The sequence below is a fragment of the Filicampus tigris genome, chromosome 5 (genome assembly GCF_054856515.1).
Source record: "Filicampus tigris isolate MCC_2025a chromosome 5, RoL_Ftig_1.0, whole genome shotgun sequence".
NCBI classification, from domain to species: Eukaryota; Metazoa; Chordata; class Actinopteri; order Syngnathiformes; family Syngnathidae; genus Filicampus; species Filicampus tigris.
Genome location: NC_141221.1, coordinates 19,204,947 through 19,229,485, shown reverse-complemented (window position 1 = coordinate 19,229,485; position 24,539 = coordinate 19,204,947). Strand labels below are relative to the sequence as shown.

The 24,539-nt window shown below is 39.5% G+C and overlaps 1 protein-coding gene across 1 annotated transcript in view; it reads right to left on the bottom strand.

Moving 5' to 3' along the window:
- Positions 1 to 16,071: 16,071 nt before the first annotated feature.
- lmx1bb (LIM homeobox transcription factor 1, beta b) overlaps positions 16,072 to 24,539 on the bottom strand; it is a 52,065-nt gene continuing 43,597 nt past the window's right edge. Inside the window, exons 4-9 of the mRNA XM_086030838.1 lie at positions 23,213 to 23,445; positions 21,011 to 21,189; positions 20,446 to 20,523; positions 20,008 to 20,074; positions 18,205 to 18,366; positions 16,072 to 17,205 (exon numbers count right to left, since the gene is read on the bottom strand). Coding sequence (XP_085886964.1) covers positions 17,048 to 17,205; positions 18,205 to 18,366; positions 20,008 to 20,074; positions 20,446 to 20,523; positions 21,011 to 21,189; positions 23,213 to 23,445 — 877 coding nt within the window. The 3' untranslated portion in view covers positions 16,072 to 17,047. The remainder of the gene's footprint in view (positions 17,206 to 18,204; positions 18,367 to 20,007; positions 20,075 to 20,445; positions 20,524 to 21,010; positions 21,190 to 23,212; positions 23,446 to 24,539) is intronic.

The following is a 24,539-nucleotide window of genomic DNA, read 5'->3' as shown; positions in this document are numbered from 1 at the left end:
ATGAGCAACATTGCTAATCATATTGCTCTCCCCCCACAGTGATGAGCAATAATCATTACATTGAATAAGTACGTGATTAGTTTTCTGGCTGTAAATGTTACCAAGCAACACCACCAAAGAGTTTCTCAAACATTTTCTGATGTTACTGTTGCCAGTGTGAGCCCTCAGTGGAGGCATTGGCCTGCTAAATGATTGGTCCAGGGGACTGTTGCGTTTTATACTCTGATGTTGTTTGTGGAGTGCAGTACTACAATTATTTTCGAGGGGGCAGTGTTGAACTGAGGGAAACAGACTTGCCTGCCAGAGACGGCCTTACTGTTTACCTCACTAAAGACAAATGTGATCCACTTATTGATAGTTTTTTGCACGGATATTTCAAAATCATCTGAGTATGTTTCATTGATGAAATTAATCTAAAAGAATTGCGGCAATATACATCAGGTACCAAAAATAAAGGGGATCTGCTTTTATCACTCTCTCTCTTTATATACAGATATAAATGTTTTGTTTGTGCAGTGAAGCATGGTGAGATGTATTCCTGGACATATTCAGATAAGTGACACAACAGATTCAATAGAGAAATAATTTTGGTGGGCCACTATGAAATTATATTTTTTGAAAACACAGACAATTTTACTTGTATGGGCCTATAAAACACACCCTTTTCTAAAAATCCGGGTTGCAATAGTAACATATACACAAATGAAATAACATGAAAAAATACACTCTGAACAGCAGAGTTTACACTTGTAATTTAAAATAGATACTGGATGGAGGACAAAACCCAAAGATTGAATACAAATAAATGTCACGGCTTAATCTGAGAAATCAGCCTGGCAACAGCCCGGACAAAGTGAAAGGAGTGTTCACAGCTGAGGCCATGGTGTTACTATCTCGTAGACTTGGGGCAACAGGATGGACAGATGAGATGGACAGATATTAGCAGTGGGAGTAAAATGTGACTGAGATGCAGATGAGTGTTGTCAGAGCTGCTACGAGAGGTGCAGGGGGTGGGGGGTAGACATGTCAAGAGTGGGTGGACACAGGCAGGGGTGGTGGTGGTGGGGGTGTTCATATCCACGGAGACTGGGCGAGCAGCAGTATGCAGGTGGTGGCTGGCTGGTGTTCCTCAGCTGGGCCCGCCGCCAGCTTGGCCCCTGGGTGCCCTGTATTGAATTCGGCCCTTTGTGCTACCCCCAGGGAGGTCAGACAAATTCACGTCACATCATACACTCAGATAGCAATGATACAAGGTAATGACTCAGCTGCAATTTTAGTGCTGTCTTTCTGGCTACACAAAGCGACTCATATGATGTAGCTCAATCAGCAAAAATACACGTTTTCAGATATTGCCATAATAAACATTATTAGATTATTACACGTTATTATACTATTACTACATGTGATTTCGCTAAGCATTGACGATCATCGTTTTGGGTGATGAGATTTAATTTTTATACTTCGTAGGAAATTAAATTAATTTCACTTTGAGTCCAGATGGGAAGCTCACCCTGATTCATTTCAGTTAAACCCATTTGATTTTTTTCCGTAACACTATTGCTAACGTTGCTCATTGGGGAATTGCTTGGTCTCGTAAAGAGCTGTTCAATATGTAAAGTGCCATGAAATGACTTTTGTTAAGATCTAGCCCTGTACAAACAACACTGAGGTACTTAGGACTCAAAGAAGATTAACATTTTAATTTGCTGTCCATCCATTCGTTCCATGTTTAATTATTTACTAGAACATCTTGCGTGTAATATGGTAAATTTGTGAAATGGTTTCTCCTCTTTTGTGCTATCCCATGTCACAAACAATAAAACATGAATCTTCATGAATGTATTATTTGCGTTTATATATACACACATTACTACAACAACAATAATAATCATATCATATAATAATAATAATGATAATAATAACAACAATAATAATAATAATAATAATAATAATAATAATAATAATGTTATGACTACTAGTACTACTGCTACTACTACTAATAATATTCACCATCATCGTCATCATATAATAATCACCAATCCTGTTCATCATGATCTTGTTGCAGTGGAACCATAGGTGAAGCCTGGGTGCCAACCTACTTAGACGAAGTTGCATGAGTGGACACGCTCTATAATGAGAAGCAGCAGTAGTGAGGTGGCTCTAGGGAAGGGTCACATGGGTTAACTATCAAAGATGAGTGCAAACCTATCCCTGTGGAAAAAGACTCAGAAGAAAACATCACCTAGCACATGCTAAGCTCCCCAAACTGTGAGTTCTTTAGCCTAATTAATCCAAGACACGAACCCCTCCCGAACAAATTTTTGTTGGTTCACTCGAGACGAAATGCTGGCACACTGACATGTAGTCATTTAGCTTGGTGTAATTGTTTAATGTTCACATTATTTTTAATTTGTATGATTTTAAATGTCTCAAGGTGTCAGCTTGAAAGCAAAATTGATTATTGGTTGATCATACTTCATCACTGTGAAAATTACATAATATTTTATGGTTTTATCCAAACAAAACAGAAGCTTTTATGTATTTGAAATTACACCAACAATATCTCAAATAATTATGGTTTTCTGCAGAAAAAAAGAGCACACATTTATCAATGACGTTGGAAAGATTTGTGCGTGTGTAGGTGTGTATGTGGGTGTGTGTGTGTGTGGTGAGATAACCCTCACAATTTAGAGAATTAAACATTAGTAGTCAGTTAAAACTCAAAGGAAAATAAAGACATGTTAAAGTATAGAATTAATATCAGAAACAGTGGTGACAATGCCATTTTTGAGACATTTAATTTGTATTCTTTTCCTTTTATTCTTTTTCTTCTAAATTCCTGAATATTCCACAGAGTATATAATTTCTAAATCTCTACAATTTACTCTCTTGTCATGTCAATCATTGTATTTTCCAAACTTTGAAATACATCTTAATGATTTTTACAATATCTCATTGTGCATAATAACAATGTGACCCCATTTTTCCTCCACGCCTGTTTTCTTCACACAGACAACACACAACCTCAGTCAAAGTTTTGAGTTGTGAGACGGTTTTAGCACTGTGAATATTTTTGCAGATTTGGACTGTGAACAAATGGAACAGTCAACATAATCTAAGGGGGCTTTAGATCACATGCCAGCTAACAACTTTCTATTGTAGGGGATAAGAGTGTTGCATGCACTGCAATCACTGTCTTAAACTTACAATTGAACCTAATTTCCTTTTACCCTTGTGGAAAGAGTTTGAGTCGGGACAAAATTTTCATTGGTAATGGCCTTATAGCCCACGGGTCCTTACACCATGGAGACTAGGGCTGCTCGATTAAGCGATTTTTAACCGAAACCGAATATTCTGGATAAAACAATTAAAAAAACGTTCAAATCGGCACATTTGATCTTGTATCTAAGCCACCGTAGGTTCCTCTGCGTTTCCGCTTCCACCCACGAGCGCGCAGTCCGATAGCAACGACAACAACATCCATGGCTACCGGCGATTCCGCTATTTGCTCAGGCAAGTGAGTGTTTAATTAATAAATTGGGCAAATATAGATCTGTAGTGTAGTGTGTGCCTCGCATGTACAATACAACTCGTGAGCAAGTAACTCAACATCTGAAAGGCGTCCCTTTTTTTCTCCTCTACAACGGACCTCTGGTCCAACCTGACTATGCATCCGTACTTACGATTGACAGTGCATTGTATTATTGAGTGACAGTTTTGCACTAATCATTGATTTATATTTAAGTAAGACCAGGGAGAAATGCGAAAGGCTAGTCACTGGCTGGTTGGCAAAATGACTTGCTGACAGACTGTTTGGTTTACAGACTTGACTGTCTACCTTCTCTCATGTTGATGATTTCATTTCAGATGGTATATGCACTTTCTTCTTTCATTATTGGTTTAATTAAGAACAGATCTGAAATCTATTGTGTAAGTAAAATGCTGTTCATTCCAATGGATTGTTCTGTGTGTATCAAGTTAAATTGACTGGCATTTTGAGTTCAAAGAAAGAAAAATGTAATTTAAATAAAAGACATTCAAAATACTTCATTTTTCATTATTTTTCATTTGAGAGAAAATAATCGGGATTTTCTTATTAGGCAAAATCAAACAGCCCTAATGGAAACTACATTAAAACAGTCACTTTTTGACTGACAATTTTCGAACGTGGGCAGAAGCAAGAGCATCACCAAATTACACATATAGATACAAGATGAAAAGGAAAGTAAATGTCCTGCAAGAAGAACAAATGCATGAACAGCATACAGTAAGAGGCAGGTCAACGCTCAAGACTGTCAGATTTCATTACCTGGAACACCCTCATATTCTGTCACACTTGCCTCCAAGGAAACAAAGCAGTATGTTCAGACATGTGCAACGCTTTTTTGTCCTTTCTTTCATATCAAAGAAATACAACAGAACACACAGGATGATAATCCACCTATTTGCTTTGTATGATGCAATGCATTTCACATGTGTTTGTGTAAAACACAACGATGCAAAACACTGCAAAATGCAAATGGAGCAAGATATTGTTCTCATTACTAACCCTCTCAGGTAGGTTTTTAACCACCTGCTGAGATTATTAATGCTTTAAAGTACCGGTACTGTGCTGTAACTCAAGCTACCAGACATCATATTAATCTAATCGCAAACACTAAAGATGGCTGGCACCTGTCCCTGCAGGTATCAAATAGCTGCGGCATCCTGGTGTACTTTGCATATTTATATCTGAATTTTATTGCAACCCACATGGTCTATTAATAATGTTCTCTCCAATCGCTAGAGTGACACAAAGAATGTACCATTCCAGCCCTTGCGTGGCTCTCATTCAGGCATACAGGTTGAATTGTAGTCTGGGCCTTTGATGCGACCATACCTTCACCCCAATTAAAACAATACCCACATGTCCAAGACACTACTCGACAATGCACTTTAAAATTTATAGGCACAAAAATTTCATTTTTGATGCGCTTCATAGTTGCTTTCCTGAGGAATATTGGCTTCTTAGATATTGAAGAGAGGATAAATTAAGTGGGCAACTAAAAACCTCACACGAGGTTGCAAAACTTAAAGACATAATTGTGAGAAAAAACAGTAACGCAATACAATTTGCCCACATTTGTTGGAAAACAACTCCCCAGACATCAGATCTGATTGGACTGCAAAATATTCTACCAATGTCTGCAAATGTTTGCAAAATAAAAACAATCTCGTGTGAATCAGCACATAATCATCTCTTCACTCACTTCACACTCATCATGTCATGTCAAGCCAGTATGTAGGGCATCCAGATAATTTGGTTCCTGATTTCCCAACACCCCCCGCCCCCACAAACACACTTTTTTTTGGGGGTTAACACTTTACTAATCTCGGATCCCATTGAAGTGGTATCGTCTGATGATCTCATGGTTTCAAGGTAATTTGACAAGAAATGTCAAGAGAAGACATGTACCTAAAAAGGGCAAGCCACAGGCAATGGGTTCTTTTGGCTAGCACTCACTGTGTGCAGCCGTAGCGCTCTGTTAGGACTTGCTTTTTGAACTTTTACCTAAAAATACCGTACCTGAAAAGAAAATAACTTCATGGCTCATCATTATGCTTGTTTTCTGCTGTTGTTGAAAAAAAATAAAATCCTGAATAGTTGCTTGTATATTTGAATTTTATGAAATTGAAACCAAAAATATTAGGTTTACATTTTGCGATGTGCGCGGTTTAAAAATATGGAGAATCCTTGACAGCAGCAATATTTTACATATATTACTTTTAGCCACGTGCAATGAAATAAAGCAACTCAAATGTGCATTAATCTAGAAATGTTGTGTCCTTTGCTGCCAATTATTATGGAAGTTGCTGCCACTGACATGTCCTTATTTCGGTCTTTTAATGATTGTTTTATTGTGTTCTTAAATTTCAGCGTAGTGTTGTGTGTTCTCTGTTTATAACAACAAGTAGGTTTGCTCAAATTTAACAGCGTTTTTGTGCAATGACAAATAAACCTGTAAGCTATTAGTAGTGACAATATTCTTTCGATTTTATTATTATTATCAGTCTGCTGGCCGTTGCCTCCATAATTGGCCAGTTATTTGAAAAGTTGTCCTCTCTAATAGAATTATAAAAAGTCAGGCAAAAAAAAACAAAAAAACACACTAAATCACAGAGCGATCTTTGTCAAAATCAGCTAATTTAATAACGAAAGCAAATGTATACACTACCTAATGAATTTGGCTATGTGCTGCGTTGTATAACAGAGTTTCACTTATTCAACTGCAAGGTCCCGCTCAGTGGTGCAGCGTTCAACACCATGCAGCGTCATGTCTGGCTTGTCAGCAGAGGAAGTCAACAGAGAACCTTCACTGAGGCAGGCACAGCAAGCGTGATGACATATACGAAGGCAGGGGTGATGAACGTGTGAACTCAGATACCGCCATACCATCCTGGGAGTCAGCCAGGGGAGAAAGCCAGGGGGAGGGCCTTGACTTTGTGATTCAGGAGCCATATTCCGCCACGCTGCCGTGAAGGTCTGACTTCACCACGCAGGAGCTCACGGTAACTCGAGCCCGGCGCAGAGCCGCGCATGCTGATTTGCACAGCAGAAAGATACGCATTGGCTGAGGTGAAGGAAGACCGAGGCAGGGATTAGATATTACTTCTTTCAAAAACATCACAGTGCATGTCTGTGTTCTCCGGTGGTGGCTCCACCTAAGTGACTGACTGTAGTATAATCAATATTTACTCATAACAGCCACTCTGGGAGGTCATGACCTTTGGTATTTGTGACTGGTTATAATGTTGAATTACAGCTCAGACATTCGCTGATAATGTCACAGGAGTCATTCAAAACGAAACAAATCCAAATGTGTTGCAGGAACTTCAGTTAACAAATAAATAATTAAATAAATAAACAAAAACTCTAGTTACAGCATATTATCAGTTGGTTCTTTAAAAGAAACATGTTTTCCAAAGATATGACTTCAAAGGTCATGCTGTCTTTACTAGACCAACCATTTCATGTTTAAACACATCTTCATTAAATACATAAGAGGGACAATGGCCTTCCTTGCACTGTCAACACTTAACCTCACCAGGAACTGCAATATTGTAAAAGAGCAAATCTCTTGCCAAATTGCCCCACAGTTAATAATTAAGCTATGACATTTAGGCCAGACACCGAAAATCCATATGGTGAAATTTACTAACCTTTTGGAGAGCTCACCAGTGGAGGCAGTTCATGTGCAGTTTATTTGGGCCTCTCTGGTCTTCATAATAAAACTGTCAAAAACACACTAAAAGGCCAGGCTGTGCACAAAGAAGGATTGTCTGCTGTTAACTGGAGGGGGGCATGAGGCTAATCAATGGGCTTCAAATCAAAGCGTTATTTTAGGGGCTTCATCTCTAGGGGAATTGGACAGAGAGTCACAGCTGATAAATGATATTCATATGTAACATTATGGATTATTAATTGTCCTGATGAACTGATGATGGGCTCGGTGCACGCTACAATCAAAAAGGTCACTCAGGGCAGAGCAGCGCTGACCCCTGTCTTCAAAAAATATCATTATCATGTTAGGGTGGGTCATCTTAACGGTCAAATGTGACACAAAGGTCATCAAATGATCTCAGAGCAATAGGTGCGCTCAATAGGTGCGCTCAAGTACACCATCAATAGCCCATGTGGCACTCACAAGATTTACAGCTTTATAAAGGTCCGTACGGAATTCCCGAGATTGTATCTAATTTATATAAACAAATGAACATGCAACATGACAGATGACTTGTAACACATGACCTTAAGGAAAGAGGTCAAGCTTTATTTACCAAGAAGTAATATGTTTAATAAATCAGTGATGCTCACAAGAAAGCAGCACCTCTCGCCGCACTCATCAAGTGTATATTGTAAACAAGGCAAACATGACAGGAAGTGAGCCGAATACAGAATTCCAAACAGTTTGCCTGAGCTGTTGACTTTCAGATATACTGTCCACGCTTAACTTGCCGTGCACACTGACGGTGATTTATCAGCCTCACAGGTGACTTCTGTCAAAACCTGCAGGGCTTAAATATACAGCTGAGGGCTCACCTTGTCCTTTTCAGTATCCCATGTCCAGAGTTAATGTTTGTAGGAGTTGCTGAGGACAGCAGCTTTGCTCTGGAGTCATTCCTGAGCGAGGGCACATTTTCCTCTCCTCTTCATCCAGACAAGAAATGGGGAGTAAGTGTGTTTCTAACTGGATTGTGTTTAAAAAAAAGAATTCACTCTTTTTATACGCAAACATGTTTTAAGAAGAGGAGTAACAAATAAAAGTGGATCCTTAATGACTTGTTCATTCTTAAATTGTCAGTGTAACCCAAACTGCACTCTGTGCTCTTCTGCAACTCTTGTGGACAGGATGGCTGGCTTTATCTCTCTCACTGACAGCTTTAATACTGGTGTCCTTGGACCAACGCACCTCCATGCATCACGCAGGGAGACAAAAAGTTGAATGTCAAAGGGTAACTGGAGCTGAGGTAAAATTATATGGGTTAGCTGTGTGTTAAGTTGTTGATTCCAATCTGCAGCTTTACATAATGCAATGATGTTATTTGCCCAGTGGGCATTTGACAACCATGTCTAGTATTACATCAAACATTCCGAGCACAGTACAGCTCTGTAAGCACACCGGCATATTTTTTTCTTCATGTATTTCATTTGATTACTTAAAAATAGATGAATAAATAAAATAAAAAATAAAAAATAAACGTTTTGCAGTAGTTTCAGCAGCGAGAAGGTTTGGTTCCCAAAGCAGCAAACTTGGAGACATAATACTCCGGAGTATTTGGGAAAGTCAAGGGATTCTAAGATAGGTGAAGGGGCGGGACTTGGATTCCAACATCAAGAAAGGCTCCTAGAGGTTAGAAGTGCTGGCTTGTGTTAGACCCTAAGGTCATCATTCCTTCAACTCATGCCCCTGGCATCACCTTCCTCCTTCACATCAAACACCCTGGCTACATTCCTGGACCATGTACCAATAAGCACTAATAATGCAGAAAAATGAAAACCAAAACAGATGGGCTCCAATAGTGAGGGGGATTACTGAGCCACTATCCGGGGCTCTATCTGCACCCTGGGCACTGAGAGGTGAATCCTACACCATCTTTTCTCAGGAGAGGGAAAGAGGCGGGAGGTTAAAACATGGCAGCATATCAAATAAATGCGTGCAATGAAGTTCAAATGGTCTTTTGGACCTCAACATGGAGGGATAAATAATGGAATGCACCCTTTCATTTTCATTTAGTGCAAGATTTTTTTGCATGACAAATCAAAATAGGCTCATGTCCTGTGTGAACCTATGTTTCCTCATGTACATTTATATCCAACAAACAGTGCTTCATGCGGAGGCAGCAGTGTTCTGGACTGCAGACCCCAATAAAGCAACACACTGCTGCAAAGACACGCATGGACACTTGGACGAGAGCCCTGTTTCTGGTCAAACCAAACTGCCATGCCATTAGGCAAACGCCCTAAAGGCACAAAGAATATGTGTCAGCCGCTGGTTAAATGTCTCCCTTTAACAATTAACCACACACCATGGAAAATGCCCAATGAAAACACCCAAAAGCGACCCCGTGCTCCCACTGGGAACTCACTGTGAACTCCTGTGAACTCTCTGAAATCATGAGACTGTATCTAGTCTGCAAAATATATTATTGCCTAGTGCTATTCGCAGAAAATGGAATGCTGAAAAATGGCCTTCTGAAAGTCATATGCCATTTATAGTGTCCGTTGTGTGAATCCCAAATACTGTCAAGACTTTTGACAAACGCTGTCAAAACGCTGTTGCTTGGTTTTGTTGTTCTGCACTTGCAGCAATTTACAAACAATTACCATTACAATTATAACAAATCAAATTTCTCCAAATCCCACAACTAGTGCAAATGGACCACAAACCTCGTTTTGTGTTTCGGCCAGAACATTTTTGAATTTTGACTATCTAGTAAAAATATTGTCACTAGGCTCATTTCCTATGCGGTTCCAGGACAGCAGAAGAGTGAACGTGTGAAGCGTTTACTGAAGGGCGGCTCTTAACTCTCCATGAGTTTGTGTGCGTGTGCGTCCGAGGCTCCAGCTCAGGTTTCAGCTCCACTGTTTTCATATTGAGACCACACTTACCTCAACCTCTGAGAGGCTCCTTTGGCTGCTTCACACCCAACGAACAGGCAATGACGTTGATTATAGTCACTCATTGGCTCTACTGTTTGTCAGAATGGAAGCTCAGGGAACAGGAGATGAAGAAAAAATGTTTGAAAGGTTCTGGATAAGGATAGCATGTGGAGGTATAAAGGAGCAATTCACTGCACTCTGGTTGAAATTCTCTTTCAAAGATGATTTTACTTAATAATGTGGAATCAGATAGGATTATGTAAAAGCTATGAAGGGTAAAACAAAAATCCTACTAAAAACCTTCAGACACAGATGCTCAAATTCTTTCTGTGCCCTGTCAAGGAGAAAGGGAACCCAGAACTCATAATTCGATCATCTATCGCTTTGATTCTTTGTGTAGTGCAATGGTTATAAAACAGAATATTGGTATTAGAAAATAAAAGAAAATGAAAAACATTAGATACTACTGTATTTTACTTTGTTTTGAAATAACATCCTCTCTAGTAAAGTGATTTTTTTTCAAAGTTTATGATGAGCACATTCAGAAGCTAAAGAAGTCCAGTAAAACGAATGTGCAGTACATGATAAACACCAACAATAGGAGGTATAAATGTGCTGGGATAGCTTTCATGATGACCAAGTGGGAACGGTCACGTCAGCGCTGGTGGTTGCAGCTGTCCGTTCGCGTGTCACAAATGTGTCAGAATTAATATTATCACCACAAATGTCCACTTTATGCTTTATGTTGTAAGCAGGAATAAATTAGTCAAATATCAACACTGTTGACAACTTTGCAGGTGCGCTGGGGCTAGTATTATTGTCGATTGGTTGCCATGACAACATAAATACATATAATCTTTGTTTGAGTCTAATATTTTATTTGTGTATTTCTTTGCATATGAACCTTTATGGTTATGGTTTTCTGTCAATTCTTGGTGAAATTGTTTATTTTGAGAAAATTGTGTAAACAATTACTTCCAATTTGGGTCACGTATATGCTGGATGTCGAGTCAGACAGAGAGATAGGGCCTCTTCGAATTCATGTTTTTGGCTTCGAAATTTCCTTTCCTAACCTATTGGAGTGAAGATGACCCACAAGTACTTGGAGGATTGGATCGTTTGAATTCTCCAAAAGGAAGGAAAGGCGCCTGAATGCAACATTTTAGCTCCCTTTATAGCATATACTGTAGGTTAGTCTTGACCAACCCCTATGAAAGGATATTACCCACAATTCTTCACAGCAGCAACATTTAAATCAACGGATTTACGTAGTTGACAGCCTTTGCGTAGATGCTCGAGGTTTATACTCAAGACTAAAATATTATGTTTTAAAAAAAAAACACTCATTTAAAAAATAGTTATAAAACTTTTACTTTCCGTCATTGCCCTGCGACTGGCTGGCGACCAGTTCAGGGTGTAGTCTGCCTTCGCCCATTGACGGCTGGGATAGGCTCCAGCAACTCTCCGCGACCCTATATAGGATAAGCGGTTTGGAAGATGACATGACATGACATGACTTTCCGTCACATGTGGATAGTCAGCGGGACCAAGAAATATAAATTCAAAGCAGAAGGAAAGGTGTGGTTCCACTAAAACCAAGATGTCCAGACTATGGTCATGTAGCTGCATATTTAAAGGTAAGCAGACATGCCGGAGGTGTAGAAGTGAGTCTAATTTAGTCATCTTGGTTGGTTCACACTTTGTACCAGTTGGTGACAGTCATATACATTGTTTGCTAACCGCCATGAAACTCTACTCGAAGAAGAACAAGAAGAGATCGTTAGAGAGTCAAGAGCTTAATGTAGTGTGATCTTTATCTCTTATCTATTACTGGTTTACAAGGCCCACAAGGTATATTATAGTTTGTTTATTTATTGAATGTTTGAGTCAAAGAGTTGATTTTAAATACTGATTGTAAACACTGGAATATCTTTATAGGGGAAGTCAATCCAAACATATTTTTTTTAAGAATATGTTCTATGCAAGAACACTGGTTGAAACAAGGCATTCTGATAAATATTGCGTTTATGGAATAAGAGTTAATCCACACGTTTTTAGCCATATCTGGGGGCGGCCATTTTGTCACTTCTGTCGACTGAAAATGACATCACAACTGCTCAGGGCTCAAGTAATGACCAATCACGGCTGGCCTGTTATCTGAAGCTGAGCCGTTTAAATCGTCGAATCCGACTAAACTTTCACTAGCACAAAACCCATTTTGATACCTTGGCACAACAACAACAACAAAAATGACGACAATGACAACAACAACAACAATAACAAAACAATTCTGCACACCAAACAGTTTGCCTCCTTTATTCATTTACAGAGTTCTCTACTGAAGAGAAGAAAAAAACATGTCACATCCCTAAGTAGACTTTCATAGGTAGACTCAGTTTTATGCTATCAAACGTGCATACTTCATAGTTATGTAACCTTGTGAACTGAGGAACAAAAATTCTAAACTAGTTACTGATAAGAACTGAAAAAAACGCACACTTACACACACTTTACTATATGTTTTATCAAATTAGACAGATAATTTGTGATTGCTTGTTATTCAAGACTGGCAGTAAACCAAATCATTATTGTCATAAAAAAACATCAAGCAATTGTCTTAAGTAAAGCCATGGATGGGGAATATCTTGTTTTTCCGAATCTGTTGCAGCTTTCGTTAATGCTCCCTGGTTTACATTCCTCAATGTCGTTGCTGTCTCAGTTTTTTCAATTTTTAAGACCTTGAGATCTCAATCCATCAAGATCTTAACTGTGGTTGATTTTACTTCTCTCTATTTACGTCTTTTTAATGTCATTTTGTCATCCGCGGAAGCTGAAAAAAGTAACAACTTTATTTTGACAAAGTAAGGAGTAGAAAGGATGTTTTCAAAAGTAAGAGTAAAGAGTAAAAAGTTGTCAGAAAAATGTACTTAAACTCAACATTAAGTACAGTACAACAGATTTGTTCGATATTTGCCACCACTGACAAATATGGTTCCGCCTGTCGCAGCACTCTGCCTCTGCGGATCCTCACCTTGAGGTGTTAAACGTGACAAGACTTTGTAACCTTGTTTTCGTCTTGATAATGCAGATTTTGTGCTGGAATTCTTCAAAGCGTTGACAATTATCACTTGCAACCTCTGCTCAGGGTAGCCCTTTCACAGTGAGAACACTGTAATGCGAATTAGCAGAAACTATTATTGGCGTTTTTGGAATCTGTGGGATCACATGACTGTAAAGACTGAGAGTGGAAGCCCACGTGTGCATGAGTGCAGTGACTAGCTGTCAAGGAGATGAAGGAGTGAAAGCACGCCCATGTGGCACTTGCAAGCAGCCGCCAGACCAAGCCTGAGGACCCGGGCGAGGTTTAAGCTCCACTGTGTTACAGCACTACAACCACTCCTTCTTGCACTTTTACAAGAGCAATCAGATTTCGGTTGTTTGTTTGATTGTTATGAATTTAATGCTGTCACCTGTCATTGGTGTTGCCAACCAACAAAGGTTAGTGTGTATTACTGTATGTGCATGTGTTGAAGTACCTTGTGTGTGTGGCCTGTCCTTTGGTAACTTATCACCACTGACCAGAAAGAGACAATGACTATATTACATATATTTTATTATAATGATTTAGAAATAAGAATTAATTTTAACCAAATAATTTATTAGTTGATTATGTTATGAATCACTGTGAGACATATAGTGGAACTAAAGTGTGATGCTATGTTAGTTGTTTATGCCATTTTTAATTGAACTAGCAATTTGTAACAATATTTCCTGGTCCTGGGCTATCCCCATAGTTGAATAGTTTATTTAAATATTTTCAAAACCCTGACGTAAATACAAATAGGCAATAATCAATGCAGATGCTAGATTTAAAACAAGATCTAAATACAACTACAGCCTTATGGTCTCTGTTTTCGCAGACTGGAGCACATGCACTCAATATGAAAAATGGTGCATCTTAATTTTCGTGCAGGGCAAATCTACTTTATTGTGATTAGGAATTTGGCAGACCTTGCTGTGCCTTTCTCGGTGTTCCAAGGACCAAGGGCGTTTTCTATTGCACACCATCCACGTCACTGACAATTTGGTGACAGTAAGTAGACTAGACTTTCGATCGGGTAAAAGCAGGACTAAGTTGTGGTGCAGGTGGTGTAACACAATTTTGCTGCATTTGAGCCCAGCACAGGCAGACAGATTCTGCACTCTGCTGATATGTGTGGTGGATGTCATCATATTTCATTCATAAATATGAGAACAGCGTGCATCGAACCCCTCGATCCTTGAAGAAATATATTCATTGAACGCATTTATCATTGTCATCATCTTGGTTGCAGTAGAGCTATATGGGACTGATCGATGTGGATCGGACTTTCAGCAGTCATATCAAATCAGTCACTAAAAAAGACTTTGGTGGCTGAAACTTTATGTCTCCTGGAACCACGTCTAATTATTACCGCAGTTAGTGTAGTGAGCAACCACAGCAGTCTCCACGGGTGGGCCATAGAGGACCATGCCTGTTTCACACACTCGCTACTTGCCTTCTCTTCTGGGTTCCCCCCAGCCAGTGTCCACGACACGCAAAACGTCAGTCAAATAAAACACATACTATTAGGCAGAGATGGGAACTTTACCCTATTTTGCCAGTCCATACTCCGTCCTCCATCCGCGACCTGGGTACCCTTCCGTCATCGTCCCTCCGTCCTTATACATGAAAATAATCATATCCTCCAACCCCTTCTGTCTTCGTCCTTTTAGATTTTGTCAGTCCCCCCCAAAACAAAAAAACTCTGTACATGATGCCAGGAGAAAGATGCTAACAGGTGAGGGTTCCTAATTGATAAACATTATTTAAAGCTCATTAGCTGGCTAATTTCATATTCACATCCACTCAGCGACTCGAAGCATTGTGAGTGGACTGACTTGTTTACAACTGTTTAAGTGTCAACCATGATAGCATTTAGCTACCAACACAAACAACGTCAGTCACCTGATTACGGAGCCTGCCAGGGGACATCACGAGAATATTTAAGATTGCTTTATAACGCAATAGGTTTTCAGTTTTTATTGCGTTTTTTGCAATTAAAATAATTTTTGCAAAATAACGCAGTGGGGCAATTACAGGCACGGATGACAACCCACTTCCGTCCTTGCTTAATCCATCCTTTTAAAAAAACTTGTTATCTTCCGCCCCCTAAATGGGCATCCATCCGAGACGGACGGACGGACCCGTTCCATCCCTTGAGTAGAATGCCCATCTCTGCTAATTGGTCCCATGAAAAACAATCAAAGCCAAACTTTTTCCTGAATTTATAAAATTCCTCTTGACGCCCGGACAGGGTGTAAAAAAGTGGACATGTCTGTGAAAAAGAGGACGTTTGATCACCCAAAGCCTTACCTAGCTTTTATTTTGAAGTTGATGTAAAGAAGCAATCATTGTGGCAGCTGACTTGACTTGAGGATGGCCTGACTGCAGTCAAGCTGACTGACTAAGCTGCAGTATGCTTAGTGCGGTGACAGACTTGAACTGGAGCGCAATATTCAATTTCCAGTGCTCACCGCCGCCTGTTCCCAGCAGGCCCACTAGTTGAAAAACGGCATTCTGATTAATTTTGCGTTTGTGGAATATAAGTTAAGCAACAAAATACACTAGATTTTAGCCATCTCCGGGGGCGGCCATTTTGTCTTCCGTCGACTGAAAATTACATCACAACTGCTCACAACGACCAATCACGGCTGACCTGTTTTCTGCATCTGAGCCAATGCAAACTAAATTAAACTAAACTAAACTACCTCATTTGACTCGAATGAATCAACCTCCTTGAAACTTGAAGCTGAAGAAAAATGACAGTAAATGTTTGTCCTGTTTCATTTGTTTTAAATTCGGTACTCTGAATAATGCCATTTATTCGCTGTTATCAGGAGAAAGACATTGTTTATTCATCAAACCAGTCAACTTTGGTCAATTAGCAACTTTAACATTTTGAGAATGCACAATGACAATGACAACAAAGAGTGTAAGGTCTGTACGAAATAAATAGCACATTGCTCATTTACAGCTTGGCTGGGAAAGAGGGTTAATCTTCATATTAAAATGGCACACAAATAAGTCATGAAACTTGTGAACTCACTAATTGCTCAACAAAAAAATTCTCCTTTTTAAATAAAGCTTTTCATTTTTAATATGTACCTTCAAGAGCCTGTTATAGTTAAATAAATAGAATGCTTTCCATTTTTAACATGCACATCCAATTTGCCTCGGAAAAGTATTTACATTTCACTGATCTGACTAGTCGACCATTTTCTCCACTTTTCTTTTTTTTTTTTCAAGTCCCCTTAACGCTTCTTTCTCACCACAAACTCTCAAACATACACAAATGTACAGTCACGCTTGCAGACATGCTGCACCTATTTACTATTAACACAATATCTATTACCTATCCATAGTCATCAAAATGCTAGCGGTACACATGGTGAACCATGTAGTGTTAAGAGGAAACAATCCAAACACCACATCTTAACCGGGGGGGGATGAATTATAAAAGTTTTGTTCACAATTGATCATGCACTGTATAAATTCACGCTGTTATTTGGTTTGAGAGTGTGTCAGCCGCTTTAATATCTACTTGTGAACAAAGAAAAGAGTAATACAGTATCTCCTGTTAGGGATAAGCCATCCTATTGAATGGTTTCTAACAATTAATTAAGTCATTTTGTCCCACGTGTCTTCACTGTCCTGCAAGTGGTTTTGCAATCTTGGAGTAAGCGCTCACACATAACCAGGAGCAAGCCAACGCAGGCGCTTTCTTCTGTCGTATGCGTGCTTGTGTACAAACTCCCGAGCGCCAGGCTTTCGGTAGAGATGCGCAGTTTGTGGTGTGCTCTTTTTCTTTTTCTTTCTTTGTCGTTTCATGATGCAAAATAGGAGTTTTGCATGGAGTACAGGCGGTCGATTGGGTTTCCCACACGGGCCTGCATGGAGTTGACTTCTGATGATGCCATGAAGCAGTCACTTAGGCTGGTTAAAGATGTATCACTGTCGATGTCGTGGAATGCAGAATCGTTACCTGTGCGAAATAAAGTACTGTCACCACAAAAAGCAGAGGGCAAAAAACAACAAATGCTTAAATCAATGTAATTTTGCGGCTGATGGCAGCGTTGGGAAATTATAATTACTAATCGTCACTTTGAGGAATTTTGTTTTTGTGTCATCACAATTGTGAAAACGGTTTCCTCAGATATCATCAAAGCTCACTTTTTGCTGCCCTCGCTGGGACAATTGCATGTAAACAAGGGGCATCCACCGAAAAGATCTGGCTAATAGCAACTGTTTACGCCTTTCATAAAACCTCAACATGTTATTTCTCTAAAGGGAATAGTTAACTTTATTACACTCTGGATCTTAATGATAGTGCACAAAACGGGGACAGTGTTTTGAGACATATCTTTTAATGCCTTGCCAATATTGTTCTTTTCCCCAAACCGAAAGAGAGTGATGAGACCAGGGATTTAGGTTCTTACTATCAAGAAGAACTAAATGGAGGCAAATTATAAGGAAGTTATGAACTTGAGGAAATGGTCCCTCTGGGGTTTGTTGAGGACATCACTCAGAAAAGTGTTATTCCAGTAACATCCTTTGGATTAAAACTTGATTGACTGATATTTTCCCCCTCCTCTCGTTTGCAGTTTTAATGTCTTTGCAAAATCTGTGAGTAGTTGCGCTCACTTCCTGATGTGCTGGCAGATACGACCCCCGCTCTTTGTTTGCGTTACGCTCTGTCTCCTCAAAGCGCTCCACACTGACTGAACACATGTTTTTAACCGCCAACATCATCAGCAACGGGATGTCTCAAAACTTTGGGGCAGGGATCTTGAAACCACATGAACACCCCAAAACACAAACGCGTATGTGTACACTTGCGTTGTCTCATGTGAGAGGACAAGCTGCTGGCACTTAAATCAGGTTGCTGTGGCTTGAAAATATGTTCCACGCTGGGGAGCTACGAGATTGATCAAGAGGGGGGACAGGCAAGTAAGCGGGGGTTAGCAAGTGACTGGATGCTCACCATATGGGTTCATATGGTCCCCGGGCATCTGTGGGGGGGTGAGGCCCTGTTGGAATGGGTCTGTGCTGTAGCCATTCTGATCCATGGAGACCAGCTGCTGCTGTGGCGGAGGCAGAGGTGTGAAGGAGCTCATCATCCCCTCCATTCGATTTGACATTACTTCTGCAAGAAAGTGAGCACACGTGAGGGCAGGTTTGCACAGTGTTACAGACAGACATGTAGATAAGCTTGAACAAGAACAATTGTATTGAATCAAGATTACTCTCCTTGCAGGCGCCTGGGAATCAAATATATTTACTGTATTTTTTTTTTTAAAGGCACGCATCAGAATCCGTTTTTTCTTATTCAAAATTTCAATCCATTAAATGGTATTTATTGTGATATTATGACACATTTTCTCCAAACAATATTGTAACATTTATACTTTTTTAAATTACTTTTAATTATAACGTTTTCCTTATTACATCTTAGTTTTGGTTTTCTCTTTGTGTTGGTTTATGTTACCCAATATGATAGTAGAAGAGATTATAGAGGCCTTTTTTTCGGTGTGTGGGTGCTATCTATCTATCTATCTATCTATCTATCTATCTATCTATCTATCTATCTATCTATCTATCTATCTATCTATCTATCTATCTATCTATCTATCTATCTATCTATCTATCTATCTATCTATCTATCTATATAGGGCTACACACACATTGATATTATATTGATCCTTTTCTTCAGACCTCTGCTAAAGGTTGGTATCATTAAAGGTGTAACATTTGGAAGTGATTTATTTAGTCATTCAAGTGATAGTGAAAAAAAAAGTGCAGTTCTTGTGAGATAGCGACAAGCTCCACCCTACTGGCTTGCATGCCTTTGTTACTATTACCTTGGAAACCACCTGAAATGCACTCGGCTACAGTCCTATAGCCAGTTGCTTTTGCAAACACTGTTCTTAGCAAAGTGACTGATGGAGACACAGCTCTGGGGGCTTATTCCTCCTCAAGCCCAATCCCTTGCACGTATTAATGAAATGCCATCTATTCCACAAACTCTTACACATTAACTTTTGATATATAGCAAAATTTAAACTACTTTTGGTGTTTTTGTTCATATTCTTCTTCTTCTTCTTCTTCTTCTTCTTCTTCTTCTTCTTCTTCTTCTTCTTCTTCTTCTTCTTCTTCTTCTTCTTCTTCTTCTTCTTCTTATTATTATTATTATTATTATTATTATTATTATTATTATCATTATTATTATTATTATTATTATTATTATTATTATCTGGGGATCACATGTGTATTTAACAATTTAATTTAATTTTTGGGGGAGTGAATTAAAGCTCACTGTGAAAGTAAAGAAGTAGTAAAGAAGCATAAGGGGAAGATAATTTTAGATTCAGTTGTTCAATGATATTTTAGTGCTGCTTTAGTGCTTGTCTTTTATATGCTCATCATGGCTTGATATTCTCATAAAACCCGTTCTGCATGTAATATCTCTGTCGTTAAGGATATGATTAAAATGTAAAATTTAAAGGGAAGTAAATATTTATAATTTTTTCTTCATTAAATATAATATATAATTATAATGGTAGATCAATATAATAACACACTATCAGATCCGTGCTCACACTTATGTGCACTGCTGATTTTTTACGATTGAAGAGAATAAGAATATATTCTATATGTTTAAGAGGAACAAGATTTTCGGAATTTTTTTCTTGACTCAAAATATACTGTAGAATGAGATAAAATACAATATAAAGAAAATATGCAGCACTTGAGAAATGAAAGCTCCTTGTGTGTACTCAGTCGCTACCTTGCCCAAGCCTCTGGGAATTCTGTTGTTCTTGTTGTTGCTGCTGTCTTCTGGCCAACTTCTTCATCTAAACGAAAGAGTCAAAGTTGTGAGGAACTCCCAAAACTAACATGCACTCTTTAATTTAGAAAGGATGCTTCACGCTCTTCACCCTCGCGTGAACTGCATGAAATCTGTATCGGAGTGCATTTCATTGTCAAGTATCAAAGGATTTTACAAGATACTCATCGGCCCGAGGGAGGGCGTAGACATTTAGTGCATCAGTGTGCTAGATTTGCAACTTCAAGTGATATTTCTTTTCTTTTTGCAGTCGTGAAAGGAATGCAGTGATAACTTTAACACACATAGTTTTGGTGATTTATTCTCTGGGCTCTTTCTGTAAATTCAGGATGGAAAAGGGCTGTTTAGTACATACGCAAATCGCCTAGTTTCTCCCACCTTAGCTCTCTGGTTCTGGAACCACACCTGGACCACCCGAACACTGAGTCCTGTCTCTGCAGCCAACGTCTCCCTGACCTGAAGACAATGATTTTCAGCATCATGAACATCGTATAAACATACACCACCGTCCTACAAAACAGGCATGTTGTACACTCTAAAAATAGTTGGGTTAAAAATAACACAATTTGAGGTAAAAAATGGACCGATCCACTATTTGGGTCAATTTGACCCACTTTCTTGCGTTGTTTTGTACAAAACAGTCCAATTTTTGGGCTTGTTCAAAGCTACGAAGCTAATAATGTTTTGGTTTTTTTTATCTTTTGCCGCTGGCTACTACAAAGCATTTGAGGCAGTTCTTCTCTAGCAGTATGTCATTCAATGCTTTTCTGCGTTTATTACCCCAGCTTCAAAACTCAGTTGGTTAATTTAAAATGAGACTTGAAATGTACTGCAGCTCATACAACTGTCTATTAGGCCAGTGATGATCAAAATGAAAGAAGTTAATCGACACAAATGTTGATGTGATCGATCCCGTCATTGTTTGTTGCAGCCTGACACATACCTTCCTGCAAGGTTTTGAAGACACCTCAAAGGAGGCCTTGAATGCTCGTCTCTGCTGAGTGGTTAAAATGGTCCGTGGTCTTTTGGGTCTCCTGGGATCCTTGCTGTCATCCCCTTTTCCCTGGCCTCCTATGCCTCCTTTCTCAGGCTTGATGTCCAATTCTTCATCGTCACTTTTTTCTGCAAAAAGATTTGCATCCTCAGTATGTGTGTGAACTAACTACACCCTTTTGTCAGTGACAGTCTACTGATGGATATCATTTTGTTCTTCGCTCTTCCAGGACATTCACACACCGCAAATGCATAATCAAAGGACACGCATGTGTTTTGAATATGGTTATCAATTAGTTTCAAAAGAAAACTGTCACATGCATGATTGCATTCACTAAAATCTACAGCGTGCACTTGGAATGCACAGTGAAGTATGTATATTTGTCATTGAACTGGACACTGTGTCACTTCTGACATATTGGCCTCAGCTTTAGCTGATTTGCACAAAATCAATCTCTGATAAGACTTCTATGTTAAAATGTAACAAAGGCAATGCTCAAACATATGGGGAATGCATCTTCTATAATGAAGCATAAAAAAGAGATTCAGACCTGAACTTATTGCTATATCTTTAGTGTCAAGAGCAGGATATTTGCTAAACTAAAAATAGGTAAGTACTAAGTAAGTACAAAAAAATAACCTCATGGACACAATTGTAATAACGTTGTACCATTTTGTTGTAAAAAGTAATACTTTTAAAATCCACTTCAAATTGTATGAATCCAACCTAAATATGTATCAAGATTTTTTCAGGAGAGACAGACATGACGTCTTAGTGTCTGGTTCTGATATGCAACTACATTTGTCCATTGCAAATATGCATTCTGTCTACCACATACTGAGGTTAACCTCTGTTCATGTCAACATTTTCTCCATCTTGAAATTTGGAGACATGCACAAAAGCCTGTGCGAGACTATGGGACACGAGCGAACAAGGATGAGGCAGAGCAAATATTCCCACAAGTTGACAAAAGTTGACATAGGCACAGATGTATTTGACAAATTCCCCGCTTTTGTGCATGTTTAAATGTGAGCCAGATGGTAGTGAACAGTGAGACTTGGCGACATGCCTCATTGTGTGAGGAAGCTATAGGCGAGGAACACTCGAGCCGATAAGAGTGGAGATGCAGGCGTTCTGCAGAAAGGCCCCAAATCCCTCTGTCACTCACCATGATACAGTGATTTAATTCTTTCCAGCACCACAGCCTGCCCACGCATGGAGAGCCATTATAACAGAGGGGCTTGGCTGAGTCCTGGATCAACTTCCTACTGTATCATAAACTTGTGCTCCCGCTTGCATTAGAAAGCTACCAAAACAACAGATCAAGTAATGTTGGAAGCTTTTACAGCAATTGATGTCTGCTAAATTGCAGCTGTTTAAGTGTGGAACACAGTTTCTTTCTCTCCTTGCTATACGCTCGCGAGCCACATCTTTAGGTACACCTGCGCAATCCAGTACAAGAGCTGTATTGAAAAGTTTTTAGCGTGACTGAGCTGTACAGCTACTAAGGATTTGCGCACAACTTTTTGGGGGGTGTTGACATGGGACAAGAACGAATGCATTTGGTACATTTAAACTTTTGTTTAGAATAGATCAATATTACTTTCTAAATCCCATGAGGGAAGTTTAAGTGTCCCACGAGCAAAAAGAAAAAAGAGCAGCGTTGACAATGAATTCAATTAGTTAAAGAATAAGAATGAACATGTGCTATGTAGCAAAAGGCAACCAAAATATTGGAAACACCTCTTAGCTGTGCAGTTCTAAGCCACTTCACCTTATAACGACACCACTTAACATTAACATTAACATTAACATTAACATTAACATTAACATTAACATTAACATTAACATTAACATAACTGGCCCATCAATGGCAAGTGCCAATAAAATCTGCCTACACCTACAAAAGTAAACATACCATGCTAAACTCTATATGTTAGATCGTAATTGGTGGTACTAGATGTGTGAGTATACCTTATGTTGTGGCCAATGTGTGTGTGCATGTGAACACCACTTGGCTCCAGTTAGGATCTCTGAGCTAGCTGCCACGGCGATGGCACAGCACGCACAAAACCCAACGCCTCGGTGTCATGTGATGATCACACCACGGTGCTGTTCTCACTCTGCTGTGAGAGGGTGCACAGGGCTCACCTGAGTCTGAGTCATCTGGGCTGACCGAGCTGAGTAAGTCCTTCTCCCTCTCGTAGTCGACTTTGCACAGCAGCTGACCCTCCTTCAGGACAAACTCGTCACCTTTTCTCAGCTGGCGGTCGCACACGCAGCAGCAGAAGCAATTCAGGTGGTAGACGCACTCAAGAGCTCGCATCACAAACTCTGTAGGGGCAATCTTCTCCATGCACCCGCTGCACTTGGTTGCAAACAGCCTGTGGATGAAAAAAAGGATTTTTCCCTCACTGAAATGCTGGCATATAAAATAGTTACAATATTTACCCCTGCCAAAAATGTATATAATACACATTCTTGTTCAGTCTTGTTCACAAGTGAGGGAAACATAGAATGGGAGATTGCCAGGCAACTGGTACAGAATGTGTGCTAATGTATTGATCTGTCATGATGGAGAAGGAGCTAAGCTGAAAGGAGAAGCTCTGCGTCACCACCCTTATCCACGGTCTCGAGCTTTGGGTGTGACCAAAATAACAAGATCACGGATACAAGCAGCCGAAATGAGGAAACGCCTTGGGATACCCCCGAAAGAGCTGGACAAAGTGGCTAGGGATTGGTGACCCTAGAGATCCCGAAACTGTTTTTGAGGGGTTGAATCTAAAATGTTTTTAATTTGTCAGTGAATAATGCACAAATCAAGCATATTGTCAATGTTGGGCGAAAACTTCCTTTGTCCAAATTTGGTCAATTTCATATTTTTTCACGACATTCTACTACTTGGTCTGTTACCTTCAGAAATTATTGACCACTCTAAAGTATTGAAAAAGTCTTGCTTTCTTTGACGATGCAATGTTAATGGCTCAACAAACGTGCATTTTATTCGGTTTCCTGAAACATGATGGTTTTGGAAATGTGCAGGAGGTGGGTCTCATTGAAGGTATTCCAATTCGGCGGTGATTCAATTTAGCCTTGGTGGAGGTCTGCCCTCAACTGAGTGTTATTGTTGTCTGTCCTGTAACTTTGCTTATATGGGCTTGTTGGTAGTGGGTTCGGTATACATGGAAATGGTACTTCACAAAGGTGCTTTGCGTCACTCTGACCAAACAAATTCATAAGAACCAACATACCCTGATGAATGATAAAAAAGAGGCCAAAGAGCAATAACCCCAAACCTTGAATGACTGTCACCAAGATTTTACTACGAGATACAGTAACACATTTGTTTCATACCCCCCAAAATCTATATGCATCAGATAGCATATCAGAGTCCATGATTCATTGCTGCCTGCTGGGTGTCATATCTTATCTAATGGTCTGACATCATGCCTCTGTGCCGCAACACCGCCTCGGCCGT